The sequence below is a fragment of the Prionailurus bengalensis genome, chromosome E2 (assembly GCF_016509475.1).
Source record: "Prionailurus bengalensis isolate Pbe53 chromosome E2, Fcat_Pben_1.1_paternal_pri, whole genome shotgun sequence".
Taxonomy (NCBI): Eukaryota; Metazoa; Chordata; class Mammalia; order Carnivora; family Felidae; genus Prionailurus; species Prionailurus bengalensis.
Window position 1 is genome coordinate 18,167,436 of NC_057352.1, and position 6,836 is coordinate 18,174,271.

General features: G+C 56.9%; 3 protein-coding genes across 5 annotated transcripts; 2 read left to right on the forward strand and 1 right to left on the reverse strand.

The window, feature by feature from the left end:
- Positions 1–338: 338 nt before the first annotated feature.
- Positions 339–1,737, reverse strand: PSENEN (presenilin enhancer, gamma-secretase subunit). 2 transcript variants are annotated; one of them, XM_043600763.1, is made up of 4 exons: positions 1,609–1,737; positions 1,317–1,474; positions 785–889; positions 339–625 (listed from the first exon to the last, which is right to left on the reverse strand). In XM_043600763.1, the coding sequence occupies exons 1-4, from the start codon at positions 1,647–1,649 to the stop codon at positions 486–488; spliced, it is 444 nt and encodes a 147-aa protein (XP_043456698.1). In that variant the 5' UTR covers positions 1,650–1,737; the 3' UTR covers positions 339–485. The 2 variants fall into 2 exon arrangements, with proteins under 2 accessions (XP_043456698.1, XP_043456699.1); XM_043600764.1 differs by having other exon boundaries at positions 1,317–1,408; positions 1,609–1,703.
- An 89-nt stretch (positions 1,738–1,826) lies between these two features.
- On the forward strand, positions 1,827–4,089 carry U2AF1L4 (U2 small nuclear RNA auxiliary factor 1 like 4). 2 transcript variants are annotated; one of them, XR_006300314.1, is made up of 9 exons: positions 1,827–1,960; positions 2,107–2,194; positions 2,566–2,632; positions 2,715–2,764; positions 2,840–2,938; positions 3,100–3,233; positions 3,339–3,434; positions 3,535–3,683; positions 3,801–4,089. XR_006300314.1 is itself a non-coding variant. In XM_043600748.1 (8 exons), the coding sequence occupies exons 1-8, from the start codon at positions 1,917–1,919 to the stop codon at positions 3,883–3,885; spliced, it is 663 nt and encodes a 220-aa protein (XP_043456683.1). In that variant the 5' UTR covers positions 1,829–1,916; the 3' UTR covers positions 3,886–4,089. The 2 variants fall into 2 exon arrangements, 1 of the variants encoding a protein (XP_043456683.1); XM_043600748.1 differs by lacking the exon at positions 3,535–3,683 and having other exon boundaries at positions 1,829–1,960.
- A 484-nt stretch (positions 4,090–4,573) lies between these two features.
- IGFLR1 (IGF like family receptor 1) lies at positions 4,574–6,830 on the forward strand. Its single transcript, XM_043600715.1, has 5 exons — positions 4,574–4,690; positions 4,812–5,034; positions 5,505–5,689; positions 5,995–6,373; positions 6,457–6,830. The coding sequence occupies exons 2-5, from the start codon at positions 4,878–4,880 to the stop codon at positions 6,780–6,782; spliced, it is 1,047 nt and encodes a 348-aa protein (XP_043456650.1). The 5' UTR covers positions 4,574–4,690; positions 4,812–4,877; the 3' UTR covers positions 6,783–6,830.
- Positions 6,831–6,836: the final 6 nt, after the last annotated feature.

Below are 6,836 nucleotides of genomic sequence, written 5' to 3' on the forward strand. Positions count from 1 at the left end.
GTTGGACACCTAACGTACTGAGCCACCCCGGTGCCCCGGTATCCACATTTCTGATGAGAGTACTGAGGCCAAGTGGGAAAGTAGAGTTTTCAAATTCACACACCCCCAAGACAGGATAGCAGCCCCTAGTAATGGAAGCATTGTTTCTTTCTTATTCTGCATCTGTAAAATAGGGTTCCTGAGCAGGAAAATTCCTATTTCAGAGGGTTCATAGAGCGAAGGATTGCACTACTGTGTGAAGCACTAAGCCTGGCACAAAGTGAGCATTCAATACACGTTTCTGAATATTAATAACCATTTTATGCTTCAACCTCCAAAAGATCCAGGAAGTCAATACAGAGGATTAGAGTCCTTTATTGGGGGATGTCAGCAAAGAACACAGGAGATGGGAACAAGTCTTAGGGGCTTGAGAGGGGCTTAGAGTAGAGGAGCCCATCCTGGGAGAATGAGAGAATGAGCAAGTCCCAGGCCTGTGTAGGAAGCTATCAGGGGGTACCTAGGGGTATGGTGAAGGAGAGATAGTCACCAAGGGCGCCCCAACGGGGCCGGTAGATCTGGAAGATGGTGATCCAGGTTGTGAGTACAATCACCCAGAAGAGGAAGCCCACAGCTGAGCGCCAGACATCTGTAAGAAGGAACAGGAATGGGTAAGATTGGCCTCCAACTGCCCTCTGGTCTCCCCCAGACTGGCCCTCTCTTCTCTTTGGGAGCCCCAGAATTCTGAAACCTCCATCATTCCCTCTGGACACCCAATGGCCTCCCTTCATCTGTGTCCTAGACTCACAGCCTTTGATTTGGCTCTGCTCTGTGTAGGCCGGGACTAGGAACGCCTCTCGGAAGAACCAGAAGATATTGACCAACCAGAGAAAAGGCAGGAAAGCAAACCCACCTAAGAGAAAACAAAACAAAACAAAACAAAACAACAACAACAACACTGTAACAAAAGGCAGCGACATTCACCCCCGCCCCAAACTTCTACATAGAGGACAGAAGGCCCTCTCCCATGTCCAAGTTCAAATGGAGATCTCTATCAGAGATTTAGGAATTCTGGCTCCTCCCTGTGACCCAAAAATCTGACTCTTCAATCGTCTATTTCTCAGGACCCAGAATCCAGCCCCACAGCTTCCCCCCGTCTCTTGGGACCCAGAAGTTGAGGCCCCAGCTTCCTCTTTCCTCAGGTCTCAGACCCTTCCCTCAGACCCAGGAGTCCGCAACTAAGACCCAAGAATCCAAGTCCCCAGGTCCTCTTCCCTCGGGCGCTCTAGTCCTGTCCCCGTCCCCTCTCTTCTCCTGGGACTCTAGGAATCGGCCCTTACCCAGGTAGTACTTCCGGCACAGATTTAGCTTCTCCTCGTTGGACACCCGCTCCAAGTTCATAGTTGCGCTGAGGCGGAGTCGTCCCGAGGGTCTGTAAGGGCAAGAGCCGAGCCTTGACCCCAGGTGACAGATGCAGGGATCGCGAACAACCACGCCCCTATTACGACAAAACGGAGATAAAACTGAAGGGTGGGTTTGCTGAAAGAAGGGTACTCCGGCCCCCACCAGCAAGCTGACAGGGTTGAACGCTCTTCACGTTTACTGGGGTACGCGAAACGACCCCCAACTCACCAGTGGAACCTATTTCCTCCGCTTGGAAGCCTTTGCCACATTCAACTCCGGACGTTTGCGCGAGATACCGCAAGTATCTCTGGAGTTTGTAGTCTTTTTCAGTGAGGCAACGCTGCACGCATGCGCCTTCGGGGAACTCCGGGAGGCGGGATTTTTGCGGGGAGGGCGCAGGTCTCCAACACGCAAGCGCAGCAGACGGTCTAGGCGCGCGTGCGGTGGAGGGAGGCAGCGACAAACTACACTTCCCAATGCTCTAAAGCAACGGAAATGACGTAAAGAGCCGACTGAGTTGGAGGGTTCGAGTAAAAATGGCTGAATATTTAGCTTCGATATTCGGGACTGAGAAGGACAAGTGAGAACGGGCGCAGGGAGTGGCCCCCTGCGGGGACCGGGGCCGGGACATTTGGTTCCCTGGTGGCTGGGAGGCGTTGGGCGGTGTTTCTGGGGTGTCCGGCCTCCCCGGCCCTCGGTTCACCTCTGTCTTTGCACCTCTTCCAGGGTTAACTGCTCTTTTTACTTTAAGATCGGGGCCTGCCGGCACGGGGACCGGTGCTCCCGGCTTCACAACAAACCGACTTTCAGCCAGGTGAGACCCGGCACGGAGCCTTGAGGGTTAACGCCTCCCAGCCATTCCCCTTCTGTTGTCCATCATCACGAGGTCCCGCCTTTTCCGGATTTCAAAGGCCCACCTTACCACCGGCTTTTTTCCTGTCGGGCCTCTGCGGGTTCCTCCGCTTCCCTCAGGTCCCTCTCGCCACGCCCCCGTACTTACGAACTACCCTGCTGGGCTGTCCCTGACTGCTAGGTTTCTCTTCTGGTTTCCTTAAGCGCAAGCATCGCTGATGCGCTCAATCAAGGTGCTTCGGCTTCTTCTCTGTTGCCTGGTCTCAGCCCCAACCTTCATACCCCACCCCTTTGCATGAGCTCAGGCCCCCGCCCCCTTTAAATTCTGTTCAGACCATAGTGCTGCTCAACCTGTACCGGAATCCACAGAACACCGCCCAAACCGCAGACGGATCACACTGTGAGTGAGGGGCCGGTCTTGGGGGCAGGGCAGACAGACCCCGGCAGGCCACCCCCTGATTTCATCCTGCCCCCTCCTCCAGGTCACGTGAGCGACGTGGAGGTGCAAGAACACTATGATAACTTCTTCGAGGTGAGGGTTGGCAAGGGATGGGTTGAGTTTCCTGTGGGCCAGGAGCTCAGCTGAATGCGTCCTGATCTTCCGCAGGAGGTGTTCACGGAGCTGCAGGAGAAGTACGGGGAGATTGAAGAGATGAATGTGTGCGACAACCTGGGGGACCACCTCGTGGGCAATGTCTACGTCAAGGTGTCTGCTTTCCCCCCAATAGAGCCTACAGGTGGAGGCATTTCAGTGTCACCACTGAAGCCTCACAGCTTGAGGTCCATCACCAAATCCAGCCCAGCCCCAGAGCTGCTGATTCCCTAAAGACTTCTGAGTTTGCCAACCCTGATCGATTTTTCCCTTAGTTTCGGCGTGAGGAGGATGCAGAGCGGGCAGTGGCTGAACTCAATAACCGCTGGTTCAATGGGCAGGCAGTGCATGCTGAGCTGTCTCCTGTCACCGACTTCCGGGAGTCGTGCTGTCGGCAATACGAGATGGGGTATGGTAGTACGGGGGTGGGATGGGCGCCAGGAGTTCCAGACTCCTGTGTGTTGGGAAGCTGTCATCGACGGCAGCGTCCTCCATCCATCTGTCCCCTACCCAGGGAATGTACCCGGGGTGGCTTCTGCAACTTCATGCACCTTCGGCCCATCTCCCGGAATCTTCGACGTCAGCTGTATGGGCGAGGACCCAGGCGCAGGTACCTCAGGATCAGCTTGTCAGGATGTCTCATACCCTAAGGCCTTTGTACCCTGGGATGGACCTTATCCTATGTCCCCATAACAGCGTGTCTCTTTTAGATCCTAAGACTAGTTCTGAGCATCTTCCCAGGACCAGCGCCTAAATCTCAACCCCAAAACCAGCTGGAACTCCAAACCCCCAAACCCAAGACCAGTCTGGATCTCCAATCCAGAGATCAGTTCCTGAGCACCTGTCCTGATACCACTCAGTAACTCTGGTTATTTCATCACCTGCCTTGCCCTACCCCAGAACTGAGAGGCAGGCCTGGGGAAGTGTGCAACATTTTTCACAGCTCTAACCCTCATCTCTCCTCTCCTGTTCCCAGGTCACCCCCAAGGTCCCATACTGGTCACCGCCCCCGAGAAAGAAACCGAAGACGTTCCCCAGACCACCGGCATGGCCGCTTCTGAGACCCTGGCTCCCTTGACCTCCACCCCTGACAGGCATAAATGTTCCTGGCCAGAACACCTCCTGAAAGCTTCCTTACCTCCCCAGCGCCGTCTTCCCCAGGCTCCGGGGCTCCGTGATGTTAATCTGTTAAACACAGGGACCTTCCTTTACCACCCTTCCCCTAATAAAGTTCTGTATTGAGGGTTTAGAACCTGTTAGCTTGAGCCTAGCTGTGGGCTGGAGTTTCCTTCCACCCCCGCATCTCCTGACGAAAAGGGGAAGCGGGCTGGGCTCTGGCCACAACTTCAGCTGAAGAACTTCCAGCAACAGGTGGGAAAGCAGCAGGCTCAGGGCCCAAGGCTCTAGAAACCCCTCAGTGGGACCCGTAGCAGTGGGGACGCTTTTGTGCTGGGAACTTCAGGACATTTCTCGAAGGCTTCTCAAGGGGGAGGTGCCTGATTGTGGCAGGTTGGAGGATTCCCAGCCCGGAGGAGATTGGGGTTAGGAGCTAAGGTAAGGCCCCTGGGAGTTGAGTGGGAGTCTCCAGAGGGTGAGGTCCGGGTGCTCCATGCCAGCTCCCCTGAGGTGGGAGTTCGCGATACCTAATAGTTAAGCTTACTGTATGCTAGGTGCTGTTCTAAGCAGTTTACTTCTAGTAATGGTTTTAAGTCTTCGAAATAAACCTTTGAGACAGGTACTGTTCTCCTGCTTTAGGGATGAGAAAAGAGGTAAGGAAGATGGCAGCGGTGGGATATGAATCCACTCTGTGGTTCCTGAGTCCTCATTCTAGCAATCTAGAGGCCTTGGTGGTCCTTCTAATAACGGGTCAGGAGCTGGACTAGGGGCTGGGGGTGGGGGGCGGTAGGTTCCCCGTCTTCCAAAACGGTTTGGGTATCCCAAGCCCCCACATCACTGCTTCCTTCTTCTGCCCCGGTTTCCTGGAAAGTGTGACAGAGGCGCTGTGGCCGGAAGTTCTGTGGTCACGGCCCCCCAGGCTACAGACCCCGCCCGGATGGGGCCCCTACGCCGCCTCCTGACTGCGGCACTACTTCTGGCTCAGGCTGCGCCTCAGGAGGCCTCCCAGCACTGCGGGCGCCTAGAGTACTGGAACCCTGATAACCGGTGCTGCAGCAGCTGCCTGCAGCGCTTTGGGCCGCCCCCCTGCCCGGGTGAGGAGCAGGGGCCGGGGTATGAGGGCGGAGCCAGGAGGTGATAAGGAGATGGGGAAGGGACGAGGTCTGTGGATTATTGTCTGTGAGGCTTCCTTCTGCGTGGGGGCGGGCCGGCCCTATGCAGATAAGACAGCAGGGGCGCTGAGCCTGTGACGGAAGGGATGGTATGGGTTACGTTAGTGCCACGGCGAAGTGGTCCTGCCAGTGAGAGGGGCCGGATCTCGGCGGTGTTCAGAGGGTGGGCTGTGTGGCTAAATCGGGAGTGGGTAGGGCTTGGTGCCGAAGCGGGGCGGGGCCTGTGTAGAGAGGGTCTTGAGCCTGCTTGGCCAGTGCGGGGAGGGTGGCACGTCCACTGATAGGGTGGGTGAGTAGAGTACAAGGTCGGGATAGGACAAAGGGGAAAGGGCGTCGTTAGTGCAGAAGAGGAGGGGCTGGGCGGCCACACGTGAGACTTTGTTTCCCACCAGACTACGAGTTTTCGGAAAACTGCGGATTCAATGATTTTGCCGACCACGTGACATACCCCTTCAAAGAGTGTCCCTTTGGGCAGTGCAACCCCGACAATGCGGAGCTATGTAGCCCTTGTGGCACCGGAGCCACGGCCCCCGCTCCCGCAGGGAGCAGGAGCGGAACCCAGCGTCGCTGCAGAGAGGTGCGGGTAGGCCCTGGAGGGCCTGGGAAGGGGTGCAGCCTGTCGGAAGCGGGACAGGGGCTGGGGGGCGTGGTTTGGGGTTAGGTGGGCGGGGTCTGGACTAAGGGAGGGAGTGCAGTCCCACTGAAGAGAATAATAGGGTTGGGGGAATAGTAGTATCAGGAGACCTACCTGGGTTAGGGGGTGGGTCGCTGGCTCAGGTGGGGATTTGGTCCCACTGAGGGATATAAGGATGGGAGGTTCAGGCTGAGCGGGGGCAGAAGTGGGTGGGGCACGCCTCCAGCTTTACTCCAACCTATTTGCAGAAGCCGGTCCCTCCCAAGGAGCCCTGTCCTCTCAAGTCTGGGAAACCCAGAGTCTATAGCTCCCAGGAGCCCAGCCCATCAGCGATTTCCAGTGTCTCCTGGACACCTGAGCGCAACGTCACTCAGCAGGCCTTGCCGAATTTCGCCCTGCCAGTGGTGCTGGTTCTCATGGTGCTGGTTCTGCTGGTGACCTCAGCAGTGATCCTTCTGCTTGCCCAGCGGTGTCACCGCCGGGCAAAAGTCCTCCATCCCTACCCCGGCTTGGTTTGTGGCGACACCAATATCCATACGGTCTTCTCCTTGCCCTCGTCCTCTCCAGGCTCCCTGGAGGCATCAGATGCAGGGGATAAGGTCTCTCTGGTTCCACTCCTGGGCAGAGGTTAGTCGGGGACGTGCCAGGGAGGGAAAAGGTGGACTAGAAGATTGCCCTTCCTCTTCCTCACCCCTCCATTTGTCTCCCAGAACTGCCGAGTCTGGCATCACAGCCCCTGTCTCGCCTCCTCGATGAGCTGGAGGTGCTGGAGGAGCTGATAGTGCTGCTGGATCCGGAACCTGGGCCAGGTGGGGGGATGGCACGCGGCACCACGAGACACCTGGCGGCGAGGTACGGAGTGCCCGCTGCCTGGTCCACCTTTGCCTACTCACTGCGACCCAGTCGCTCACCACTGCGGGCCCTGATCGAGATGGTGGTGGCAAGGGAGCCCTCTGCTTCTCTGGGGCAGTTTGGCACACACCTGGCCCAGCTGGGGCGGGCAGATGCGCTGCAGGTGCTGTCCAAACTTGGCTGATCTGGGGCTTGTTCGGCCTACTCCTCAATAAAGTTTCCCATGAATTGCCTGCTG

Bases quoted from the DNA above. Each gene is read 5' to 3' on its own strand.
- PSENEN (XM_043600763.1), bottom strand. From the start codon at position 1,649: ATGTGGCAAAGGCTTCCAAGCGGAGGAAATAGGTTCCACTG. The intron at 1,475-1,608 runs GTGAGTTGGGGG...TTGTCGTAATAG, and splicing joins GGAGGAAATAGGTTCCACTG to GGGCGTGGTTGTTCGCGATC. The intron at 626-784 runs GTGAGTCTAGGA...TCCTTCTTACAG, and splicing joins GCAGAGCCAAATCAAAGGCT to ATGTCTGGCGCTCAGCTGTG.
- U2AF1L4 (XM_043600748.1), top strand. From the start codon at position 1,917: ATGGCTGAATATTTAGCTTCGATATTCGGGACTGAGAAGGACAA. The intron at 1,961-2,106 runs GTGAGAACGGGC...CACCTCTTCCAG, and splicing joins TTCGGGACTGAGAAGGACAA to GGTTAACTGCTCTTTTTACT. The intron at 3,234-3,338 runs GTATGGTAGTAC...TCCCCTACCCAG, and splicing joins TGTCGGCAATACGAGATGGG to GGAATGTACCCGGGGTGGCT.
- IGFLR1 (XM_043600715.1), top strand. From the start codon at position 4,878: ATGGGGCCCCTACGCCGCCTCCTGACTGCGGCACTACTTCTGGCTCAG. The intron at 5,035-5,504 runs GTGAGGAGCAGG...GTTTCCCACCAG, and splicing joins TGGGCCGCCCCCCTGCCCGG to ACTACGAGTTTTCGGAAAAC. The intron at 6,374-6,456 runs GTTAGTCGGGGA...TTTGTCTCCCAG, and splicing joins GGTTCCACTCCTGGGCAGAG to AACTGCCGAGTCTGGCATCA.